This window comes from Cebidichthys violaceus, unplaced genomic scaffold (genome assembly GCF_023349555.1).
Source record: "Cebidichthys violaceus isolate CVI_PGR_0920_01 unplaced genomic scaffold, fCebVio1.0.p SCAF_22, whole genome shotgun sequence".
Lineage (NCBI taxonomy): Eukaryota > Metazoa > Chordata > Actinopteri > Perciformes > Stichaeidae > Cebidichthys > Cebidichthys violaceus.
In genome coordinates, this window is record NW_027176395.1 from 8,602,574 (window position 1) to 8,629,848 (window position 27,275).

Consider the following 27,275-nt stretch of genomic DNA (forward strand, 5'->3'; position numbering starts at 1 on the left):
TGTGCAAAAATTTGAAGAAATTCCCTCCAGGTGTTCCTGAAATATCTCGTCTATTCCTGAGAATAGACGGATGGACGAACAACCTGAAAACATAACGCCTCTGGACACATCTGTCACCGCCGCGAAGGCATAAAAAAGTGACCTTCACACACACAAAGACATCAGTTGAGTAGGCAGTCCTTCAATGTGGCCCAGGACACCACTTCAGAATGTCCTTTGTTAGTGTTTTAATATTATGTCATATTTATTTGTTATTGTTGATGCATTAATATAGCAGTATTTTTATATTTTAGATGATTGAGGTGGAGTTTTAACTTTAACTTTACAAGTTTTATATAGTGTTGGGTAGTTTAATAACTATAACAATTATATAACAATGAAAACAAATCATATAAACTGATCATATGTTTTGTATATTTATCTGCAAAGTAGCAGTCAGATAATTACGGTACATTTCCCTATGAAATCTAGAGTAGGACAAGTATATAAAGTACAAAGTATTGGGTGGCATAATAGTCACTATCATATCATTTAAGTATTATCAATTTTACATCAAGAAGTATTTACATTTCATTTCTGTTCATGTTTTGAATGCAAAATGTTAATCTCCAATATAAATATTGACTATAGTAGTGAAGTAAAGTTCTTACACTGCTGCTTTGCTGCTGCTGGGGTCAAAATAACATGAAATAAAAGTCATGGTGCACATAAAGTAATTTCAGTAAATATTTATTCATTCAACTCTTCACCTCCAGCAAGTTACCCATCCAACACTTCCATTATTGCTCACAAATACAAACATACACAAAGGCAGAATGCATCATCATATTATAAGCGTGGGTCTGATCATCATGGCTGCACTGTGCTGGCGATAGAAAACTCATTGTGCAACAAGTTACATTTACAAAAGTATATTAAAGAATTTGTAATAAATGTTTACTGGAAGAAGAAGGCAGCTGCATAAATATCCTTCATGTGATGAGCACCAGATCAGAAATAAAGTGAAAATGATTGTCAGTAGAACTAGCCCCATGATTGTAGAACAGCGGTGATGTTGAACTGTAAGAGTCAGTTTACAGTAGATAGACAGGAACTTTACCCGTTCATAACTCAATTCCTAAATGACTCACTGTGTGCGTGGCAGTGGAGTGGATGTTTTGGATACTTAAGAAAAGATCTCTTTAAAGCCTAGAACAACACTCTGCTAAATGAGCCGACACTGGAATGCAGACTTTTGAGGACTACAGTAATCTGCAAAATGGGATTTACACTTAGTTGATCAGGTGACATGAGAATTTTGATTACAAGTAAGAATGTGATTATTTGATCATCTGCAATGTCGATTCAGATCAGCAGCCGCCTGCGTTAGCCCTTCAAAAAGACCACAAACTCGACCGAGCCTCATCCTGAATGTGCTGAATAGGAAAAGGCCTTACGTATCTACAGGGGACTGTGGATGCTCTGGTCTTGTACAGGTACGGTATTACATTACATTACATTACAGTCATTTAGCAGACGCTTTTATCCAAAGTGACTTACAATAAGTGCATTCAACATTGGTAATCAAAAGAACTACTAGTCACCAGAAGTCATAAGTACATTTCCTTTTCCAGACAAGCATCTAAGAGCATGAAGCAGAGCATAACTCAGAGCCAAAGTACAGTGCAGAAACAAGAAAAACAGTTAGTGCAATAAGTAATATGAATACAATAAGTCAGGGGTCACTAATAGGCGGACTGCAGGTCCGGATCCGGACCCAGACGCCGTTGTATCCGGACCCAGGACCTAAAACCGATAGATAATTGAGAATTATTACATTTTGACGGTGCGCTTTGATTTTAACCGGCGCAGCTTTTTCAGCCTTTACGCCACTTGTTCAGCGGCGTAAATCACATCACGTGATGCAGCTCAGCCAATCAAATATGGGTATTCTGACAGGTTTCCTGACTCGAGTGAGATGTACACACACCGGGGAGACGAGGAAAGAGAATGAAGAGTGGAAGAATTATTTCGTGAGTCAGAGAAGGTATTTCACTTGACGTTTTCCAAAAAGAGAAAAGTGGTCAGAGAGACCAGAGAGACCAGAGTCTTTAACCAATAATGAACAGACTCTTATATGTTAATTCTTCCCACGGACAGTTTAAAACCAGTGTGTCTCATATGTTCAGAGACCGTGACGATTATTAAAAGCGGTAATGTGAAGCGCCACTACGAGACAAAGCACAACCCTTTTGAGCAAACGTACCCACTCACATCTGAAATGAAGACACAGAAAATAAACCTAAGAGCCCAATATGATCAGAATCCTAACACATTAATTCACTGACCAACAATGATGTTAACTGAGAGAATAGAGCTGAAACAAGTAGTTTAATAACCACAGATAAAGTCCATGCACACACATTTCTCTTGTTAGAAGATGAGACTTTTTTGATTCACTTCACACCTGAATGAACTGAATTTAAAGCTGCAACGCAATTCAGTGAAATTCATTTTTCTAAAATTAAGTACTTATTAGGGCCCGAGCACCGACGTAGTCGGAGCAGAGGACCTATTGTTATTCTAATGTTTTTTATTATTATTATTATTAGGGCCCGAGCACCGACGTAGTCGGAGCGGAGGACCTATTGTTATTCTAATGTTTTTTATTATTATTAGGGCCCGAGCACCGACGTAGTCGGAGCGGAGGACCTATTGTTATTCTAATGTTTTTTATTATTATTATTATTATTATTATTATTATTATTATTATTATTATTATCGTACCAGTTTCATCGCAAAAAGGAGGTGCTTGGGATACTGGGAATCTTTTGAAATTTGGCACAAAATTCAATCGTGGTGAAAATTCCAGTATTATTGGGGTGTCCAGCTGCGGCATGACATTTTGGCTCGATAGCGCCCCCTACAGAGTAGCCCCAACTTTGGGTTTCACCTAGCTGTATGAAATTTGGTAGGTATGTGGAACGTGATGGGACGTACAAAAAAGTCAAAAGGAGGTATATCCTAAACCAAACAGGAAGTCGGCCATTTTGAATTTTATGACGTTTTTGGACCGTTTCAAGGCGCCGTACTTTAACGAACTCCTCCTAGAGATTAAACCCGATTGCCTTCAGATTTGGTCAGTATGCTCTTGAGACCTTGGCAGTGAAACGATACTCAAAGATCAAAAAGTTATCGAACTATGTGTCCGTGGCGTGGCGGCAAAAAAACACCATTCGCCATGAAACAGGAAGTTGTTGTAACTCGGCTGTACATTGCGTAATCTGCTCCAAATTTCTCATATGTCATAACATCCTGACCCTGAACACATGTATATGACAATTTAGAATCATAGTAATAGCGCCACCTAGTGGCAACAGGAAGTCATAGGTTGTGTACTTTGACACCCTACTGCTCACAGATTAATCGGATCCCTCTCAAATTTTGTCACAAAAGCCTTAAGACCTTGTTAATGCTTCATTGTGAAAATTGTAGGAAGTTGTCGAAGCATGGCGACGTGGCGGCTCTGCGAATTTCGATCCTTCGCCATGAACGAATAAACTGATGTAACTCGACTCTGCATCATCAGATCTTTACCAGATTTCACATGTTTGATTAAACTCCAGGCCTGAAGACATCTGCAAGCCAATTTTGAATCATAGTCATAGCGCCACCTACTGGCAACAGTAAGTTAAAGTCTTTATACTTTGGCTTGTTTCTCTAAGTTGGAAAATCAGATCAACATCAAATTTGTTCCACACAAATGTAAGAAGTTCATAATGCCAGTTCTCTAAGCTTTTGATGTTTCGTTGAACGCCGTTGCCGTGGTAACGCAGTCTTCGGCGTGAAAAACGATGGTCATTTGGAGAGGTTAAAAAAGCTTAAAACACAAGCAAACTTGACACACAGATCACAAGGCCAAAATGTAGTTCTATAATATGATTTTATTCAATCAGAGTGTTAAATCGGCTCAATAGCGCCCCCTACAAAATTTCGACGAAGCAGCCCTCGCAGTACGTTTCACATAGATTAACAAAATTTGGTAGGCACATGTATCACATGTGGACTTAAATAAAAGTCTCTTGGGGCCATGCCCTAAACCCAACCGGAAGTCAGCCATTTTGAATTTTGTATGAATTTCTAGTGTCGTTTTAGACATTTCCAGGGGCTCTACTTTAACGAACTCCTCCTAGGGAATTAATCAGATCGACTTCAAATTTGGTCAGTACAATCTAAAGATCTTTGTGATGAAAAGTTACTCAAAGGTTGTTGTTTCGTGAAAGGCCGTTGCCGTGGCGACGCATTCTTCGCCACGAAAAACAAAAGTGTTTTTGAGGGGCTAAAAATGCTCAAAAGGTAACCAAACTTGTCAAACACATTTAAAATCCTGAATGTTGTTATCTGATGTGATTTTAATGCTTCAGAGCGGCAAGTTGGCTCGATAGCGCCCCCTACAATTTTTTGACGATGCAGCCCTCGCAGTACGTTTCACCTAGCTGTATAAAATTTGGTAAGCAGATGTATCACATGTAGACTTAACAAAAAGTCTAGGGGTTTATGCTCTAAACCCAACCGGAAGTCAGCCATTTTGAATTTTGTATGAATTTCTCCTGTTTTTTTCCATTTCCATGTGCTGTACTACAAACTCCTCCTAGGGAATTAATCCGATCAACTTAGAATTTGGTCAGAACAATCTAAAGACCGTAGCGATTAAAAGTTACTAAAAGCTTGAGGTTTCATCAAACAACATGGACTTGGTGTAGCAGCTATTTTACATGGTTCGCCATCATCCACCAAGCTGTTGTAACTCAACTGTACTTTGACAAAACTGTCCCGAACTTGACATGCTTGATTACCGTCATGATTTTAGGACTTTTGCATGCCAATATTAACTCATAGTCATAGCACCACCTACTGGCAACCACAGAAGTAAGCAGGATTCTTTAATTACAGCAGCCCAAACACTGAATTTATTTAAAGGGTTCGTGTGCACACCATGAGAAAAAGACTTCTCTGATCTAAATATGTGCAAACTAAGATGCATGGAGAGCAAAAGTTAGACAACAGTGGTTCTCAAACCATGTCAGTGGGCATTAGTATAAATGATCTGTCCAGAGCTTCTACATGAAAATCACGTTAAATGTTACAATGAATGCTTCACACTACAATCTAAAGTTATAGAAGAGCTTAAAATGAAAACAGTGTTAAATTAAAGTGTTAAAGTAAAAGCAAATGACAATACTGTTCTGTTAACTTTCATGTAAGTTCAAATACAATCAGCAGGACACTGCAGGGAGTTGAACCCCATCCCAGTAAACTGACGGTCTGTTATTTTATAAACACTGAAACACATTCACACATATTCATTTTCTTAATGATCTTAACAGGCTTACATTTATGATTGTATCGGAGGTACACTCAAAACATTTGAGGCTTAAGACCTGGCAACATGATCTTGCTACGCTGCTGGTTGAGGCAGGAAATACTGTTTAACTCGTGCACGCAATGTATGATGGTCACAGAAATGCATGGCCGCGTCAACCAGAGTCCTGCCAGTACCCTCGACGTGCGTGAAGTTGCGAGGGCCCGATCAATGCTGCTTGCAGCTTTAATTTTACTTGAAATGAGAAGAACATTTATTTATGTATTTTTATGTATTATTTATAGTCCATCCACTTAAATTTGAAAACTGAGAATAATAATTGTTAAAATATAATTGATGTGTACTTTCTTTATTTGATTTGACAGTTGTTGGCTACACAGAGACGTTGTTACTAATACTAGGCTTCTTGAATATATATATATATATATATGGCACTAAATAGCGCAAGTTAGATATTATTGTAATGTTCCGGACCTTTGCCCAAGGAGATTTTCTCAATCTGGACCTTTTGGAATGTTAATTGTATACCCCTGCAATAAGTGCAACAAGCTAGTATGAATACAATAAGTGCTAAGTGGAAGCCTCAGGGTAGCACTTCCTGAAGTGTTTCACACGCTGGTGCCGCTTCAGGCGACATTGTTTTCCAGCCAGCCTCTGATCTCGTTCTCATTCCCCCGGATCCATTCGATGTTGTTCCTCACCGTCTCCAGCGCCTGCTGCCGAGGCATCTCCCCGGCACCAGCGTTTGGATTTAAACTGAAGAAGTGGTCCATCTGCAAGGGAGGCACGGAGAAATGTGTTTCAAGAGGCCTGAAAACAGGTCAACCTCTACATGCTTTGAATCAAAATCAAACATTTTATCCCCTTTTTCAGCCATCAGTAGAAAATACCCCATCCTTATGGGGACTTAATTCATAAATACAATGGTGACAGGTTTTCACAATGAGGAAAATGTATCAAAATGTCTATAGAAACTCATCCATCCACCCAGTGGGTTTGAAACTATAATTTTCTCTAAAATAAGACTCAAAACACACCTTTTGGCAGAATTTATAAACATTGAGGCAGGCAAACGATATAGCACAGAAGCAGTGTATTCAACCAACCAACTAAATCTGTGTTGGGAAGTGAGTTAGATTCCGTGAGGGGTTTTGGGATCTTTTTAGTGCTGGGCGGTATACCAGTTTTAATTTCCTGTATGATATGAATTTTTCATACACTGTTATACCGGTACATAGCCGTAACAACTGCTGTAACTCTTCAACAGGCAGTTAAATATATTGTTTACCGCAGGAAGCGTTGAGGTCGGAGCTAACGCTACTTTTGTATTGAGAGGGACACCGAAGTTAAGGTTATAACTTTATAACACAACAATTAATAACCCACAACTAACGTTCTTTAACAGGGAAACACCACGGCACACAACAGTTTGTGACACATAAACAATTTGTAACACTAATAATTGTACATTTATAAAAGTACACCGCCGAACGGCATGCTGGGTACAGCTCGCTAGCTAGCCCGTTAGCCAGTCTGTTAACAGCTGGGAGAGGTTCCGTCGCTACAGTAACGTTACATTAAAGAACAGAAAAGAGTGTTGCAGGATGAACAAAGAGAGACCGGAGATGCACCAATACAATGTGCCCAAGAGAGGAGCTGTGTCTGCTGCTTGGAAGTGTTTGACCCGCTACAGACAGTCGAAAAATACGGGTTCAGAGCAATGATTAAAACACTGGATTCAAGGTACGTCTTACCGGGGTGAAAATACTTCAGCCAAACTGCGATCCCAACATTATACAAACAACACGAAGCAAGCTGGAAGCGGAGCTATGTACAGTCTCCCACTTTTCTACAGTGTAGGTCAGTTTATAGTGTTTATACAACTATCTTAAAATTGTAAAACTTTAAGTTCTGTTTTTTACTACGTTGCAGTTTGCAAAATAAAAATTGTTTACATTCTGAAACTGTTTCATACATTCTGATTCCTTCATATATTTTAACATTTTGTGGGGTAAAGCAAACCCTCTAGTAATAGAGGGCCTTTATACATGATGCCATTAAAATGTTTTTATATTCTATGTACTACTGACAGTAGAGTAAGCCACAATAAACCTATATAAAAACACAGTCAAGGGAGAGAAGAACATACCGTGATATACCGTGAAACCAGAATCTTAAAAAATACCGTGATACAAATTTTTGGTCATACCGCCCAGCACTAGATCTTTTCATTAATTTTGCCTGCATAAACTTTCACCATTGTAATCCACTTTGAAAGACTTTGATACAAGCTGACTACAGTCAGTGGGCACAGTCACCTTTGAGGCCTACTGGGAGTATTTATTACTTTTGTGAAAGATTTTAGTGGAGAATTTCTTTAAGAAAGAATCATTAGAACTGTGTATGAAGATAAACTACCCGCTCTTCAGTAAAAATAACTAGATTGTTCAAATCAATAAGCTAAAAAGATACCATTATTTGAAGAATGATAAACAAAGTAGGAGATGGTTGCACAAAAAGGACAGTGAGTGCCAACCTTCCATAGTTGGAGCTCTGTGTTGTAGGTGGTGGTAATCTGACCCAGTAGGCGACCAAGGTTCCTGTCATTGATGGTGTACCTGTTGAGAAAGAAAATGAATTATGGTCGGTGACCCCTCTCCTGTAGTGCCGCCTCCCACCCCGCCAGAGCATGCACAGTAATTGTTCACCCACCTCTCTCAAATCTCTCTTCCTCAAGTATCTCGCCAGTATTTAACCGTTTATCTCCAGCAGCACCCCCTCCTCCCATCGACCCTCAGCCCATCAACACACGCCCTTCAATTTATGTTCCTTTCCCAAAAAGCCGTGGCAAACAGAGAAGGCCAATTCTTTACCAGGGTGTCTGGTGCCTGCACCAGGAATAGCTGCCCCCCACACCCCAACCACACCTGCAGACGGACTAGCGAAGCACCCCTGTACACCTGTTAAGGTACATGTTCAATGGTTTCACGCAATGTTTTCATCCAGTCATGAAACTTCCTGTATCTGCAACAATCTTCAGTCTGCACTCACTGAACCATACACCGGCGACACCCTATTGGTTAACCTCTTGAACCCTAACCCTATTTTTAGGCCTCTGCTCAAAAATTGTGTACCCATACTAAAAAGAGTCGTTCAGATGTGTAAATATCAGTATATATGTTACTCGTTAAGAGTAAATGAAGATGGCACACAGCACAAATTGAAAAATGTAATGTTCACCTAAAAAAAGAAAAAAAAACACTTTCAGGATTATTATTTCTTTGGAATGATGTAGCTGAAGGTTTAAACCTCTCCCAAATCATAGCACAATATGTGAACAGTCTCTCTGCAAAGTGTGACTTTGATAAAGTGAAGCACAACAAAATTAGAGAGGTTTTAGTACAGAAAGTTCAGACCAGGTCTCCAAATTGGTCATTTTGGCACAATGTGTGTCATTTTAATTTTCTCATGTACCAAAGTATATATTTCACTTGTATATCACTAATGGTGTTCATTATATACAAATACAGCAGTTTTGGCTTTATTTGAAGGGCCAGAATCCTCTCTGAGTCTCTCTGTTTACTCGATTGTTTTCAGATTCCAGCCCTCCCCACTACGCAGAGCCCTGTCTCAGCAACCCATTGGTCGATTTCAGTGATTAACACCTCTTTCGACACGTTAGAGCCAATATAATTGAGCTATACACACATGGAAATGATTGACAGCACTGTTAGCCAATCAGAATCAGCAAAGTGCCGTTCTGTGACGCGTACTGGCTGTGAGTCACGAAAATTCCATCCCACCTCTCATTCTCTGCCAATCACCTAGGGACGCCCGGACTCATTTAAATGTAAGACCGGACGTAGCTGTAACGTATCTGGTGAAAAAATTACCGGCAAAATGATTTTATCACGGATAAACGACTATGGTAAGAGAAATTTTACAACAATCGTTTGATGAAGCGATGTGTATTGCTGGTGTTTGTTGGCTCAAATCTCGGTGATGCTTTGCTCGAGCTGGATTTGATGCACATGTCCAGAATCTGTATCTGCTTTCTTTTGAGGTAACGTGTGTGCGTATTGCATAAAATACCACAGCGGTAGAGCCACAAAAGTGGCGAGTGGGTTGCCTAGGTGGCGCTATATGGATTTTGATATTTGGTAATACTTTAGTTAGTTTTTGAGTTGTGTTTGGAGTGTGTACAAACGGCTTACAGAGCCTTGTAGCCCAGGCTCTGCTGTTTAATCTGGTATGCGACATCATTATATTCATTCCTGATGAGTGCATTTTTGGGGCATTTTGCATGAGTGCATTTTTACATGAACCCGTCAGCCCTGTTTAAGAGGTTTAACAGGTCAAAGAGGGATTTGTGATAGGCCCATTTTGACGATAATACTCTGGCAAAAAGATGCATCAATTAATCGTATCTTCCCCACACATTCCGAGCATCAGCAGCGTCATTTCTGGTCCTTGTTGCACTGACCTGTTGACCAGGTAGTCCCAGTTGAGTGTGGTCCAGTCCCAGGCCATGTTCTGCCCCAGTGGGTTAAGGGAAACGTATCGCACCACAGTGAACAGATCCTGACTCCTCACCACACTCTCATTTTTAGAGGCCTCCAGGAGCCTGATGGACCGAACAAAGGTTATTCTCTCCTCATAAATACTCCTCATAATGATTTTAAAGATGATCTTGTGTGTAAAATCCAGTCATATTATGAGACTAAAAGTAAAAGCGGTGCGACAACACAAAGGAATGTCCCAATAGAACGTTAGAAACTAAAAGTTTAAAACTTACATCAGATACAGTTGAAACATTACAGTTCCCAAGTTCAGGAATGAACCTTCATGTTAAAAATTCTATACATTGATATATGAGGAATAAGTTTCATCTCACTCTATTGCAGTGAATTGATTTTCTCATCTAACTGAGGGTGAGCGGGCAAAATATAAGACTCCATGAGGAGTCCAAAAGTGTCTGCAAAACAGTTTGAAACAGTCCATGCAGAGGAAGCGAGAGTCCCCAAGGATGAATCCGTTCACCACATCACCACCCAGTCTAGTGCATTGTTAACGGAAAACCATGGTTTATTACAACACAGATTTTACTTTCATAGGTCTGACGAGAAGTAGAGACATTTTCTCATAGACTTCTATACAGCCAGAGGAGTCGCCCCCTGATGGTCATTAGAGACAATGCAGCTTTAAGACACTTCAGCATTGCCACTGGAGGTGGCCACCTGATCTCATCACAGCCAAAGTGATGAGATCAAAGTGTTTTCAGGTTATCAGGTCAACCACTCTGTATGATGAGCTGTTATTAATCACCTGTAGAGGAGTTCCACATCCTCCACAGAAGCCAGTCCATACAGCAGCTTGTCCTTCTCTTGAGCCAAAGAAGTGTCTCCGTACCGCTGGAACATTATGTTCCACTTTGCTTCGGTGCCCGAGTTCTTCATGCCATATCGATAGACCAGCAGCCTCAGGTTCACTGCCACGCTGCTGCAGGTCAAAAAGCCAACAAATGTTAATGTCAGGTTCTGAAACAAACAGCTGTGTTTAAAAGATGTTGTTTGAGGTGTTGCTTTTCTTGTTCTCACAGACAACTGGTGAAATGTTTACAGGGTGGCCATGGCATCCCTGCTTAAATGTTCTTGCTATTTGAAAAATGTCAGGTGTGGGTGAAAATGACTATTATGACACAAGATATTTTGAAAAATGATACCCAATTTCCCCACTGATCCACTGGTCGAAAATGCGAGAGGCTTCGTTCAAAGCTTCCTGATCTCCCATCTGACAGGCGATGCTGAGCGCCGTCTCCCTCAGTAACCTGCCACACACAGCCAGCAGAACACATGACACCCATTTCACATTGGTGGGTAAATTAGCACATGGGTTAGCATGGGGTTAGCATAAAAGAACAAGGACACGTGTTGGTAACAGTAACGGGATTGTGACTGCGGTTTGTACCTCTGCGTCTGTGTTCCGCTATCAGTCCATCCAAGTTGCGTTGTGAGTGCTTTAACATGGTTACGAAACAGTTTCTAGAAAAAACAAACAACAACATGGTTCTTAGTTAAGACAAGACACTACAGGCAGAACCAGTTTTCATGCACTAGTCAATTTTGAGATTTTGGTCTATTTTGCTTTCACAACATGTTTTCTCCTAGACCAGTGGAAAACATCCAAAACATACATTTAGGTGTTTATTTTACCCCTTCGTGTCTGTAGATCTCTGCTAAATTCACCTAAAGTTACCATTAGATAGTACATTATTTGCATATCAAAACACAACATTTCAGAAAACTTAAAAACAAAAATAATTGTCTTAATGTAAGTAATTAACTGGGTGAGTTTCATATTTTGTTTCCTCTATTCACCTGTAGTGTCTTCAAAATGTATGTAAACTTACAAAACATATCTTTAAAGGCTGTTTTCTCTAAATGAGTTTGACTGACTCAGAGCCAGAAATCTCCACTTCAGTAGCTGTTACATACACCAATTAGGGCCATTGTAGGTAAAATAATATTAATAATAAATGTAATAAAAATGTTTTAAGAAATCTTATGTATAAATGTATTTGTCGGCTTAATGACTCTGAAAATGTCATCATCTTGGTTTTAACCAACATAAGGTTTAGTAGAACACGCTACCTGTCCCAGTCTGTGGAGGCATTGGTACAAGAACATGAAAGGAAACGCTTATATGTATCTTTCAGGACCTTTGTCTTGCTCGGAGGTCATCCATATTCCTTGCTTACTAATTTGAATGAAATACAATCGCTCACGTTACCACATTTTTTTGCACAATTTCTGATTTTTTATTAACGCAATTTATTGACTTTATCTCAGATTTTTTTCACCCAATATTAAACCCCCTCCTCTGGCTCTGTAAAAAAAAGGCTGCTGTTTATTTTGCTGAGGTGGCTTGTTTTGATCACAGATAAACAAGGTTAATGAGGTTTTAAACTTGAAGGATTAGCAGCTCCCTCACCTGAAACAACGGGTAGAGTGCAGCATTGCCTGACAGCATGTCCCTGACATATGCAATAGAGGAGGCCACACGGTTCCAGACTATGTAGTCAGTCTCATTAGTCAGATACTTGGTAAGATTAAAGGCATTACCGTAGTTTATAACATCTGCCCTGAAACAGTGGGATGAAACAGTCGTTGGCATCTCTGTATATACAGTATGTCATCAATGTTGATACAGTGTGTTTTGGGCTGAAATCTTACCTTGCAAGAGCAAAAACATCATCAATGTAGCTTGTGCGATCAGCTGCATCAAACTCCTGTTGAAGACAGAGTCAAAGAGAAGGTTACCATAACAGTAACAGTGAGTTTGGTGTCTATGATGATAGATCATTGTGTCATTAAAGGTTCTGGCTCTCAGTGTTCTTACTCTTCCACTTCAAGCTAAGAAGTTGGCATCAAAGGTAAAAAGCATAATGTAGAAAATTCAGCTCAAAACACGCATGTGTCTGGTAGTTTTAAATGTAATACTGGCTGAATGTAGATGGTGCAACAGAGATTTCAAGAATAAAGTTGTAATATCTTGAGGAAAGAAATCAAACTTTTACAAGAATAGAGCACAGCACATGCTGATGTGAATGGATAATTTTGGTGTCAATGTTCACCCTTACAAAACACCTAAGCCAACTAACAGTACACAATCACCAGATTTTTACATCATTCTGTAACTTCCCACTGGTGTTCCTGATGTATTCAAATTCAAACAATCCCAAAGTACTGTAACGGACTGAGTGACACGTTATGTTATAAGTGTTATTGTGTTTACAGGAAGAAGTTCTAGATACGATTGGTTATTGGATTTACGGAGGTCAGTGAAGGCCTCATGCTCTGTGAAGCTGTAAAACCTGTCAATCATCCTAGCTACCAATGGGGGTGGGTGGCACACATGAGCGTACCTGGGATTGGCAGAGAAAGTGAGGTGGGATGTTGTTGTTTGTGCTGCTAGCCTGTTGAAAGTTAGGCTACATCCACACTACTCCGTTTTCGTTTGGAAACGCATATGTTTTGCTACGTTTACACTGAGCGTCCACACTACTCCGGCGTTTTCAAGCACCGTAAACGGAGAAGTTTAGAAACGATCCCGAAGCCGGATAACTTTGAAAACTCCGGGTAGCGTATTCGTGTGGACGGACGGAAACGCATAAGTTTGGAAACGATGACGTAGACACCCGCGATCGACTACCAGGTTAATTTAACGCGGACAACTGATTACAGGCATTGCTGACCTTGTTGTCTTTACTAGCAGCTGTTGTCCAGTTAAAGCCTGCATGTCTGCGGAGGAAACAGCTGTTATTGTAGTGATCAGTGAACAGCGTGAGAGAGAGAGATCAGTGAGCGGAGAGAGGGAGAGAGAGACCCGCAGCGTTGTAACTAACGTTAAGTCTGAAAAATAAAACTTATACAACTTTCCACGAACTGTATCTGTTTGAGTTTATAGAGGAAGATTTTAGAGAAGATCTTAAGTATCAAACACGTACTTACGATCATTAAAGACTACTTTATTACTCTGGTTGCCTAGTTACAAAATACGACAATATACTTCCTGTTTACATCTGCGCATGTCCAGTGTACGTGAAGAGTCACGTGATATTCGTTTTCAGGCGTGTGGTGTGGAGGAGATCATTTCGGAAACGATGGCTGAAACGCCGTGTGGATGGAGATCGTTTTCGTTTGAAAACTCCGTTTCCAAACGGAGTAGTATGGATGTAGCCTTAGTCTATGACCGGGACCAGAGGGTTAAGATGTTAGAGAACGTTTAACGGATTGACTGTTGTTTTGGCGTAGGCTACGGCCCACAGTAGCCTGTGTACTGTCCGCTAATAAAACACACAAGTAAGATAACGTCTCGTAGCTTTCCTTACCAAGGGTCGCTACATTTGGTGTCAGAATTAAAACGTTCGCCATTCATCGACATCGCCACGCCGGCTAGCAGCGGAGAAGCTAAGTGGCTAACGTTCATCAGCAGTGAGAAACATGTGGTCGGGGAACCATCTCGAGCTTAAGCGGGAAGAAGAAAGTGACGGACAAAGATGGGACGGCGCAGGGACATGCACAATTTGAACTGTTAGCTCAGGCCAGTAAATGGTCCACTACGAAAAAGCTCTCTAGCTAGCGATGTGCCTCATGGGTGATGCTTTATCAAGCTCCACATCAAGTTCTGATGTGGGCCGCACAGATCTCATCCAGCATAACATCAAAACAGGAGATGCACAGCCGATTAGAATGAGACCTCGACGCCAGCAGGCAAAGTCCTGCAAGGGAGCGAGCTGGAATCATTGAGCCTTCCACCAGCCCCTGGGCCTCCCCGGTCGTCATGGTCCCCAAAAAGCAGCAGGAGAAGTGGCGCTTCTGTGTGGACTACAGACCCCTCAACAAAGTGACCAAAAAGGACCCCTACCCCCTTCAACGCATCGACGAGGGCCTCGAAACAGTGGCAGGGTCATCCTGGTACTCCTCTTTGGACCTGCGGAGCAGGTATTGGTAGGTCCCCCTCGGCCCTGAAGCTCGGGCCAAAACTGCCTTTATCACTAATGGGGGCTTGTGGCAGTTTAATGTCCTTCCGTTTGGCCTCTGCAATGCCCCTGCCACGTTTGAGAGATTAATACAGCTGTGTTCCATCAAGCACCAGGGTGAGTTACAACAACGACAAACCCTGGTTTACAGCGGAACTCATACAGCTAAGGCTGCACAAGGATCAGGCATTTAGGAGTGGGGACAAGGACTTGTATAAAGAGTCAAAATACAGGGTTAGCAAGGCGGTGAGAGATGCTAAACGACTGTACTCTGAGAAACTGCAACACCGGCTCTCAGCAAGTGACTCTGCTTTGTCTGGAGAGGCCTCAGACAGATCACCAACTACAAGCCAAAAGCTTCCCACTCCATGAATGACCTCCGCCTGGCAGACGAGCTGAACGAGTTCTACTGTCGCTTTGATGGACAATGGGACAGCCCTGACTCCATCCCCCACAGCTCCATCTACCAGCCCCAGACCACCAGGTCCCCATCCCCCAGCCCAGCAGGGGCCGACGCCTCTGTAACACCTATCCCAGTGCCTCCCCCACCCCCCTCCCAAGTGACGACTCTCTCTATTCTGGAGAGAGATGTCAACAGGCTTTTTAAAAAACAAAACCCCCGCAAAGCAGCCGGCCCGATCACTGTCTCCCCCTCCACCCTGAAGCATTGTGCTGATCAGTTGTTCCCGGTGTTTACAGACATCTTCAACACCTCCCTGGAGACATGCCACGTACCAGCCTGCTTCAAGGCCTCCACAATCATCCCCGTGCCAAAAAAACAAGGATCACAGGACTTAATGACTACAGGCCCGTCGCCATGATCTCTGTGGTCATGAAGTCTTTTGAGCGCCTTGTCTTGTCACACTTTAAAACCCTCACTGACCCACTCCTGGACCACTCCTGCAGCTCTCCCAGCTGCACGTGCCCGATTCCACCTGCAAGTGGATCACAGACTTCCTGTCTGACAGGAAGCAGCACGTGAAGCTGGGAAAGCACGTCTCAGCTTCCTGGACCATCAGCGCCGCTTCCCCCCCAAGGCTGCGTTCTTTACCCTCTGCTCTTCTTCCTGTACACGAACAGCTGCACCTCCAGTCACCAGTCCGTCAAGCTCCTGAAGTTCGCGGATGACACCACCCTCATTGGACTCTTCTCTGGTGGCGATGAGTCCGCCTACAGGTGAGAGACTGACCATCTGGTGACCTGGTGCAGTCTGGACAACTTAGAGCTCAACGCTCTAAAGACAGTGCAGATGGTTGTGGATTCCAGGAAGAATGCAGCCCCACCAGCCCCTATCACCCTGTGTGACTCCCCCATCAACTCGGTGGAGTCCTTCCGCTTCCTGGGCTCCATCATAACCCAGGACCTCAAGTGGGAGCTTAACATCAGCTCCATCACAAAGAAGGCTCAGCAGAGGATGTACTTCCTGAGGCAGCTGAAGAAATTCAACCTGCCAAAGACAATGATGGTGCACTTCTACACAGCCATCATTGAGTCCATCCTCTGCTCCTCCATCACGGTCTGGTACGCTGCAGCCATTGCCAAGAACAAGGGCAGACTGCAGCGCATCATTCGCTCTGCTGAGAGGGTGATTGGCTGCAATCTGCCATCTCTCCAGGACTTGTTTGCCTCAAGGACCCTGAAGCGAGCAAGGAAGATTGTAGCCGACCCCTCTCACCCTGGACACAAACTGTTCATGCCCCTTCCATCTGGCAGGAGGCTGCGATCCATCATGACCAAGACCTCACGCCACATGAACAGTTTCTTCCCATCCGCATTCTGGCTCATTAATAGAGCACGGGTCCCCCACTGACTCTGTCATTCCCAGGACAATTTTCCTATTGGTCACTCCCCTGCACATCCCTTCTAGGTTGTTATTTAAATACACTTGACACTGTTACACTACAACTACATCTCACTTGTTTATAGTCCTGTTATCTGTTCGTTTGTGCACTTTATTTTATACTTTAATTTATTTTATATTTCTCTGTACATTTTTATATGTTTATATACTTTGCACTGTGTTGGTTGTTGTTGATTGTTAAATGTTATGCACCTCCCGTCATGTCAAATTACTTGTATGTTCAACATACTATGGCAATAAACGGTTCTGATTCTGATTCTGAAATACACACATCTAAACCTGAAGATATGCCGGGTAGTGTGTACATGTGCAGTGTGCTTCTAGATCTCTGACGACAGCTCACCAAGTGGTTGTCCTGAAGCTGTTGACTGATGGCGTTCCACATGTGGTCGTCATGGTTGACCCTGTAGAATCCAATGTGATCGTTGTTGACCTTCAGCAGGCCGTCCACTGAGGCCGAGTAGTTACTGAGGACATGCTCTGAAAACCAACAGTCATTTTGAGAATAAGTGTGGGAAGGAAAAATCGCTGCACTTGTCAATTTCTGTTGTAAAATACAAATTCTGATTTGAGTAGTTTTTTTGGCAAATGCAATCCATTTTCTCATCCTCATAATGAGAAAATAGATTAAATTTGACAGAAGTCCATGGCTGAATTAAAGTCTGTACTGATTAAATGTTTTATCATTTTGAATGTTTTCAAGATGATATCAATATACTTAAGCTGAGCATACTACCTGCACTGCTCTTGTCAAACATCGCCAACATATCTTTGTCGTTCTTCACAGAGTGCCATTTGACTGGAATTGTCCACTTGTACCTGGAACAAAAACACATCCTTTCTTATTAATGCACCGATGTACCAAACCTACACATAAAACAACGATGCTGTTGTGTTACACGTCACGTTGGCATTTGCGACTTCCCGCAAGTCGGTTTATACAGAAGCTTTTTGCAAAAGTTAGCCTCGCTACGGTCTTTGCAATGGCAGCAGTACACATAAAAATGGCCGCCATTCTGACTGTCCTTCTATGGCCAAATCCCAATGTCCCCCCTTACGGACTCACGGACTTTGAGGCGCGCTCCCGCAAAGTCCATGAGGGTTTAGGGATGTCCCACTGTCAAATCGTCAAGTGTTTGAGGCTCTCTTGCAGACATTTTGAGCACTTTAGGAACCCTTTCCGTAAGTCAGCATGGTATGCTGACTTAGCCTAAGGGAATTACCCACAAGTCATAGTAATGTGACGTTAAACACGGGGTAACCAGTGGACGCATGGAAACAAAGAGGACAGCTCACGTGCGTTCAGCCTGTCTTATTATATTTACACAGAAACATTAAGGGTTAAAGATGAAACAAAAAATAAACATGTAATCAGAGGATATTTATTTATTTATCCATCAAATATTTGATTTTGTCATCGAAGATGTTTTGACAAAAACGAGTAAATAGATTATATGAAGTTACCACTCATCTTGTGAGGAAAGAGCCTGGAAGACGTTCAAATCAGAGAGTACAAAGTATAAAATAAATACCCACAATTATACATCATATCTTTTGTCATTTTCATGGTAACGTGATGTTGCAGCAAAGTGCTGTCCCATTCATATTTTTACCATTTCGAGCCCTTGCAGCCTCTCACACTCAACCACTTACCAGGTGATGCCAATTAAGTTCTTGAGGGTTCAGGGCTTAGGGTTTAGGGAGGACATTGGGATTTGGCCTATGTTGATTTGAATGGGTGCTGAGCAGGAAGTGTACTGTGGCTTTATTGGAGCTTTTTCACTGAAAACAGCTGACTGCCAGAACTGTCACAGTTCAGTTCCACACCCTCCTCACTCTACCTGTCAGCCACTCCCTCCTCATCAGACTAACTCGCTACACCTGTTCACTCACCTGTCTCTGATCACTAATCAAGCCACTATATAGACTCCTGCCTCTCAGACACACATTGCCAGAATGGTCTTAGCTTTTCAATGTCAGACTCTTCAGCGCACTGATTCAGCGCATCACAGACTGATTTCTTGTTATCGACCCTGCCTACCTCTGATCTACCTGTCTCGCTTGACTCCCGGTAAACCCACCAGCCTTCTGTTCCTGATTTGGATTAATTCTGCCTGCTGTGTCTGCTGCTCTGCCAAGGACTTTGTGTATCATTCTCTACCTGCTAAGTTCATAATAAAAGCTAACCTGGAATCTTGTGTGCTGCATTTGGGTTGATATACAATCCGTTACAAGAACAGTGAAGTTGAGAGCTGTAAAAAACAAAACTGTAAAGTGAAAGCTGAGGGGAACTACACAGTAGGTGACAATTTTATCTTTTTCGTATTACTGACCCTAGAGGTGAAGGAGGCTGGCTGGTATCAGCTTTAGGATCCAGGAGGAATCGCCTTTGGCTCAGTTTGGCATCCATTTCCGAGACAGACAAGTCCAGCACAGGATAACCCATCTGTTTGGTCCATGTATCCATGACGTTTGCAACCGGCAACCCACTCACCTGGTCACAGAGAGGAGGAACCGGCTACTGCTCAGAAAGATTCACAGAAAAAACCTAAAGCAATGCTCCACCATTTTGGAGAAATATGCTTACGTTTTCTTTCTGAGAGTGAGATGCTGAGGTCATAATCAATCTCACGCCTATCAATTAATAAGAGAAATTTAGTCAGGATGTGATTAGACTAGTTTAGCATAAAGACTGGACAAAGAGGGAAACAGCTATTCTGACACTGTCCATTTGAAAATATATAATAAAAATAAATGCACTTTTTCACATTTGGTTCGATTTAAAGCTGCAGTCGCTATCTTAAATAAAGACAACTTTTTTTGGCATATTTGCTCAAACTGGTACTATAATCTGACAGCAGTACATGAGTCAGATAATCTGTGAAAACAGCAGGTTCCTCTTCCTCCTTTTAGTGCTTCTTGTGGCACCGCGCCAGAAGAAAAACATCCAATCAGAGCTGAGGACTTAATCTAGCCTTGGAAGATTTAAAAGCGATAAAGTTCAAACATACATTTGCGAGAGATGCCCAGAAGTTGGCTGTTTTGGCGTTCTTGAAGTAGTAGTCTTTCAAATATTTCTGGTGGAAGAAGATAATACAAACTTTAATGAACATGAATCAAAAGAGCTGCATCCATTTGTTAAATATCTGCCATGAACCTGCAGCCGCCTCTGACTTACTCGACAGCCATCTCTGAACACGTCTTTGCCCATCCAGTCCTCCAGCATCCTGAGAATGGACGCTCCCTGTATGAAGTTGGATAATTTTCATTAGACAGTATTTTTCGCTGCATGATAATTCATTGTCTGCATCCAGTAGTCGTACCTTGCTGTAGGAGATGGCATCGAACACGGAGGTGATCTCTGCTGGGGTCGACACGTTCACGATGATCGGGTGAGAGGAGAGGAGGGCGTCGTCCACCATGACAGGAAGCACGTCACTGATGATCATGATGTCTCGCTGTAGGCCACAGGAGGGACACAAGGGAAAGTCCTCAGGACCAACCTGTCAACTGACAGTGGGATGAATTGTGGCACCGTTAGGAGAACTCACCATGCCCCAGCTGGGTTCAGCTTTCTCCACACCGATGTACTCAAAGAAACTGGCAAAGCCCTCATTAAGCCAGAGGTCATCCCACCAATCCATGGTCACAATGTTCCCAAACCACTGGGAAAAAGATAACTGATGTGAGCTTTCGAGGGTCCAAACAAAGGAAATTATGTGGAATTTGCTGGGAAAAAACCTGCTAGGGGTTTACAAGGTGTAAAACTGAGCCGTGGGCTACTTTTGATTGGTCATACTTAAGACGGCCTGCAGAGAGAATCAGGCCTTTGTTTGAGACGGGCCTTCAAGAACACATTGTATAATATTTTTGTCGGAAGGCTCCTTGTTTTCTGACCTGCAAACCCAACACTTCCTCCATGTTTATGTCGTCTGGATAAATTCAATATAATGTACATTTTCAGAGCACCAGTTCAGTCTCCTTCCCAGGTCAAAACGTCGCTTTTGTCGCGCTCCCCCTGAGTTTACCGACGCTCGCAGACCTCATAGGCCTGACACAGACAGGCCACAGAAGGATGAAGTGTGCCTTGGACGGGTTTGTGAGGAAGTGTGGATGTGCTTATTTGTCAGAAAGTAACATATTATTTTTCTGATTCACAAGTTTGTTCTTACTGACGCCGCTCCCTCTATTCATTCACTCTTTAGCTCGCTCGACCACCGCTGTGCTCTCTCTCTCTCTCTCTCTCTCTCTCTCTCTCTCTCTCTCTCGCTCTGTCTCTCTCTCGCTCTCTCTCTCTCTGTCTCTCTCTCGCTCTCTCTCTCGCTCTCTCTCTCGCTCTCTCTCTCTCTGTCTCTCTCTCTCTCTCTCTCTCTCTCTCTCTCTCTCTCTCTCCCTTGCTCTTTGAGCTGGAGAGGAGGGGCTGATTTTTAATACTGTGTTTACAAAGAATAACTGACAATGTGACTACATATCATACTTTTAACTCTATAATGTACAGGTTTAAGGTTAATTGTTGTTAGAGGGCCTTGAACAGCTTGCCACCCAGAAGACTACTTCACACAAATGAAACATGCTGATCCCTTATTTGAAGATCATAAAACTTTATTGACTTCCCCAAGGCCTCTTATCTCCCATCACAGGAAAACAGCTGATATCTCCGAAAGACGTGCATCATAAAAAGATTGAACAATAGCACATAAAAGATTTTAAACATTTACAATTCTGAACTGTGAACCCTTTTTTTCTTTTGTGTGAAATAAAGATTAAAAAAAACATCATACCATTGCCAAAGCAAGAGTGACATCTTCATATGTGGTTGAATTATGAAACATAAGTATAACTGCTCTAAAACTACTGCATGGATAACATACACAACTAAAATAAGTAGAGTAATAAAAGTAGACAACGATACCTGGTGAACCAGCTCGTGGGCGATGACACTGGCCACTCGTTGCTTGTTGTAGGACGATGACTGGTTGACATCGTACAGCAGGTTGGTCTCCCGGTAGGTGATGAGGCCCCAGTTTTCCATGGCACCAGTACCAAAGTCAGGGATGGCTATCTTATCTGGATAAAAACAGCACAGAGAGTCCACTGAAGTAATTGCTTATCACAGATTTTTATTGCATTACTGCCTCACTAATGCTTGACAGTGATATAGTATCTTGAAATTGCCGGCAATATTCACATCAATTGTTGTTGGAATGGATGTTCTTTATCCCGCTTTGCTGAATTTCTCATTAACAGATTTCCCACCATCAGTTGTTTTTATGATGTCCACCCTGGAAGATTGGATTGGGTAATGGCTCTATTAACTCCTACACTACTTTCAGTTAATTCAAGATTCTGTGCTTTTTCTTAAAACACTTCAATTATGTAGTATAACAGGGAGCATTGTAAAACATACTTGAAGGTATATATAACTATTTGCATATCAAAAGTTTTGGTGGGGAAATAAGCAGACCCCCTCACTCTTAAAGGGCGAGTCCATTATGTTTAGTTTTGTTGAGGTTTTTACATCATTCCCAGTGGTGTTCCTTATCTATTTAAATCCAAATATTAACATTTTGGTGTAAGTACCTATGTTTTAGTGTCAAAATGCTATTTTCCCAAGCCCTTCAAACCTCACTTAAAGGTCATCTATTTAAATCTGATTTTAACCTGTGAAGTTAGTATGTTTTTCTAAGTATTCTGAAGATAGAGTACACTTGAACTGACGAGGATCTTTTTAGACTGCTAACCTACGTTTTTCCACTGCTCCCGTCCACAGCCACTCAGACAGATTTCTCATAACGTCACTGATTAGCTTAATTCGGTAACCTACAGTACATCACTGTTTTTTGCTGAAGGTGGAGTGGGCGTTTCTATTTGAGAAACCCGGGAAAAGAACACCGATGGAGGTGATCTTTAATAATGCTACTGTTGCAGTTGACTCTATTGCATGTTTTAAGGTGCTACAGAAAATACTATTAGTCAGTTTTGTCCAGGGATAAACATTTCTGTTCTAGGGTGGTGGTGTTCAGACCTGACCGCTTTAACTGTCGCAGATACAGTAGAGGCAACATAGTGTGCAGATCCCGTGGGTAGGGGCAGAGTGGGGATGGTTTTCTTGGCAGGTAATTAAATAAAAGCATCGAAAACAAGTGTGCTAGAGAACATGCCCCCTGTGGAATAAATCTGCAGACACTAAACAGCCCCTACAAGGACTTTTACATTTGCTATTCTTATTAAAAAACAGACTGTGACCCAAAAAATAAAGTGTGTCTCACTGTGATCACTGTGGTGGAACACTGTGTATCTGACGTGCTTAACCTACTATACATACTGTATAGTTTGAACGTACCCAGTTTTCGGATAGAGTATGTCATGTCGAAATATTCCTCAAAGTAGTCAAAGATGACTTTGGTTGTGTCGGCTGCATACGTTGCAGTTCCTATCTGACTTTGCTGGGCGTAGATTCTCAACTATAGAGGCGGAGGAAGAGAGAACACATATGTTTGCATGCATTGACCACAGTAATTTGCCTGATAGTATAAATCTAATAGTATAAGTTACTTTCAACACTACTTGTCATCATGAGACGGCATCGAAAGTGACACATAATGGCAAACTCACAGGAATTCCTCCGGCGGAAGTTCTTTCCACATGGCCGAACTGGTGCACAGCGAAACATACCAAATAGGTACTCATTGGAATGGACCTATGAAAGGAGGTCTTCACTTTTTTGCCAGGCAGTTGTTTAGGGTTGCCCTGGAAAAGGCAGAGGGTAAGGCTTACGGATTAATGTGGGTGTCACACAGACTGTGGAGCTGGGTGGATCCCCTGTCCCCCAAATCCAGATTCACAAGATTGATTCCTCTGCTTTTAGTATTCAAAGTATTCATTCCAAGCCTGGCCTCCTCAACCTTTGTTTTTTTTCTTTTCCCTCCCTTCATGGGAAGGTTTGACTAATTATGCTCTTTCCACCTACAGCAATCGTTGTGTGGTCCAACATGTTTGTGAATAGTTTTATTGGCAAAGAAACTCTGTACATACAATAAATTCAAAGCTGTAAGTGTTGGTAGTTATTAGTGACGCTGTGAAGTTTGAGGATTTACGTTAAGTTTAGTTGATAAACCACACGGTTTCCCTCCAGAATGAAAATCTTAGATAAACCCAAAATGATTGAACGTGTTGAATCTTGAACTTGATTGAAAAAAATAAGTGCATTATGTTCTGAGATCAGCAAAATATTAAGGATATCAATATATAATGATTTATATTATAAAAATGAATGCACACAGAAGGTTTCACACAAGTGATTTGTATATAAATTAATCCACAAAAATATTCCTCAATGCACACAAAAATAGTTATCATCATATATAAATGTCAAGAAAATCCACTTATAACCAATATATTCCTAAAGCACACAGTTTAACTAAATGGAATAGAAATCTACAAATATATGTATCTAAAAAAGATTTCAAATTTTCTGCTTGTCATGTGTGAACTTCAATTGTGTGGCTTTTTTTTAGATCAGCGCCCCCACAAAGGTATACTATGGTACACTAACACTCAGGTGGGGAAAAGGGTGGAATACAAATGGTGGAAACTAGTCAAACAGCTAACGTTAGTTTTGGTGGTCCAAACATTTGACTTGCGCACCCCAGCTAAGTGTTGAACCCATCAAATGTGGGCCTTTTCAGATGCGAGGGTTCAAGGACAAATTATGTCATATGCTGTACAGATCGCAAATTAAATGTTAATGTTTGTGTCGGTGACTTGAGTCCTACCTCAGGCGGCATGTTGGACAGAGCTCCGTAGCTAGCATCATGAGTGATGGAGATTTTGTAGGTGGCCTTCTTGTTGGGTTCATCGAAGCAGGGAAATGACTTGCGAGCATCCGTTGGCTCGTGATCGGTTGCAGCAATCTTCCTGGTGATCGAAAGGACAGATTATTGCAAATGGGTTTGACACCTGATGCTCTTCATTGTTGTTTTTTTTCCTAAAGTGAAATACTTTCAGATGCAAGTATTTCTTTTCTGATTGAGACCCCTTATGGTATTTTGCATCAGTTACTTCCCCTGACCACAACCTTATCCCTGAGGAACTTCTAATTGACTTCTGAAAATACATATATATTTTGTTATTAGGTAATAAACACTGAGGACCTAAAAGACTCAACAGGGCAGTGTTTACTGTAAAAGTAAAGACCTTTACCAAAACCTAAAATTGAAAGTGATACTCCAAAATCTGTCTTTTGAGTACATTTTTTGAATGTTCATGTTGGCAAAGGGGTTTCAAAAGGTCCATAGAACCTTTTTAACCTACTTCTGCAGCATGATCCACCTCTCTGTAGTCCATCCACAGTATGAGGTTGTCAATTTATCCAATGAAAAAATGACTGGAACACATTAAGTGTGCAGGACTGAAGTGGATTATGTTTCTGGAGGGGTTTGAAAAGTTTCGACAGACAGATAATTTTTTCCTCTGCAGTGTAAACATGTGTCTCCGTTGGAATCCACTGTAACTGACATGAAACCAAACTGAGCCCAGCTGCAGAATGCAATCTTTGTACAGCCTCCTTCAAAAAGTTCAAAAGAACGCTCCAAAGATCCAAGATTCAACCAACATGTACGGTAGTATTAACTCCAAACAAACTGAGCCAAGGTTTCACTCAACGGGAGCAGCAATGTGTCGTTATTTGGTCAAAGTTCCATAGTTGGACAAAACAACTCAGCACTTACTTGCTTTTCTTGGAGCTTTCCATAATGTCTCCCAGTCTCAGAGTTTGCTAATGGCGATGAATCATTTAGTCAGACATAGATTGATCACACAAAACGTCATTTCACATGCCAGCAGCTTTTCGAAAAGTATGTCTTTGTATCAGGTTGAATTTGGGGAAAATCTGTATCGAGCTGTGCAAACCAGATCCAGCATCTTTCATTTAATGACCAACCCAGAACATTACGCATGTTGTTGTTATTGCTTGAAAGCTACTCAAGGGGAATTAGGGTTTGAGTAGAAAAACCCTGCATTAAATTATTATTCTTTCGGAAAATGACCTTGGAGTGGGTAAATATCTTGACTTGTCCACTTACTATTCTTCTCCAGAACTTTTAACCACATCTCTGTACCTCACATAAAGATAGTAAGTGGATTTGATATTGATATTTGTTTGTTTTGTTAATACTTTAAGTTATTTGAAGAATTTTGTTGCAGTTTGCCTTTGTAATATTCCAATCTATTAACAACACACTGTAATTTAGTCCTGAGCATATATAAGGACATTTCAAATGTTTATTAATGTTGTTTTATCAACTATTATAACTCCTCAATTTAAGCATCAATGACTTTGCGTGTACAGATAATAATAATACTTTGTATAACATATTCGTATAACATATTTACATCTATTATGTAGAGAGGTATTAGAATATACACATGAACAAATCCTGACAGTATAAAACATGTATTAACCGTTTAAACACATGTACAACTCATTCACAGGTGGGTTTAAAACTAATATGTTTTCAAAACACATTACTATGCTGCTTTATAAATAATTAAAATGTATAATATCTGCTTACTACTACATTGTTTCATATACTACTGAATACAGTCAAAATAAGTGTTCCTTAAGTGTTCCTTTAAAAACTGAAGCTGTGTTCACTTTCTTTTGCTTCGCATTATGTTGTTTACGGACTTACTTGGTGACCCCTTCCTCGGTGTATACGACCCTGTAGAACCCCACCACAGAGCCGTTGAGCCAGCCCTGGAAGTCCAGGCTTAGCACGTACACTTCTCCTGGACTGGTGGCAGGCAGCTCCTCTGTGGCCTCCACCACCACGTACTGCTGGGGAACGTATTCGAAGCAGCCCCTCACTGCCACCTCCCTCTGGCCCGCCCGGCTACTCAGCATCCTCAGCCTGGGCTGGGCGCTGACAAACGTTTCCCTGATGTGGAGCCACAGATGACGTGTGGGCTTGCTGACCTCCACATGGACTTCCACGGTGCCCGTGTAGGTGTCCTCCACCAGGTCCGGCTCCAGGTGCAGGTCGTAGTGGACCGGGTTCACGTAGCTGGGCAGACGGAAATTCCTCCAGTCGCCGCTGGAGTCAGTGGAAGGTGCACAGGGCCCTCTGGCAGGCAGGGGGGGCTGGGTAGGCACTGCCGTGGGGGCTGATGTTGAGGTACTGGGAGATGTAGTGCCCGACCCGGAGAGGCCCACCCCGAGGCCCACTGCCAACGAGCACACCGCCACCGTCACACAGATGATGATGACATGCTTAGTGCGGATGCAGTAACTCTTCTGTTGCATCTCCATGTCCAGGCTGTTGACCATGGTGACTTCCAAACTTCACTAAAAAACACCACTTTCTCCTGGTTCTCAAGCTGACCTGAAATTAGAGCTGCATGCTGTGGGCTCTCGCAGTATTTAGATTAGTCGCGTGAGCGGATCCAAAGATCGCCTCTGTGGTGTTGAGTAGGTGGAGGGAATAAAGAGGAAGAGAGGGGAGAAGAGGAAA

The 27,275-nt window shown here is 41.9% G+C and overlaps 1 protein-coding gene across 1 annotated transcript; it reads right to left on the reverse strand.

The window, feature by feature from the left end:
• Window positions 1–5,290: 5,290 nt before the first annotated feature.
• enpep (glutamyl aminopeptidase) lies at window positions 5,291–27,275 on the reverse strand. The gene is made up of 20 exons (XM_068717992.1): window positions 26,457–27,275; window positions 24,540–24,681; window positions 23,380–23,514; window positions 23,108–23,228; window positions 21,677–21,831; window positions 20,316–20,429; window positions 20,088–20,222; window positions 19,943–20,008; window positions 19,776–19,841; window positions 19,098–19,258; window positions 17,501–17,583; window positions 17,108–17,244; window positions 12,595–12,650; window positions 12,353–12,503; window positions 11,330–11,403; window positions 11,085–11,189; window positions 10,688–10,861; window positions 9,846–9,986; window positions 7,899–7,980; window positions 5,291–6,135 (listed from the first exon to the last, which is right to left on the reverse strand). Exons 1-20 carry the CDS (start codon window positions 27,089–27,091, stop codon window positions 5,989–5,991), a joined length of 2,880 nt encoding a protein of 959 aa, XP_068574093.1. The 5' UTR covers window positions 27,092–27,275; the 3' UTR covers window positions 5,291–5,988.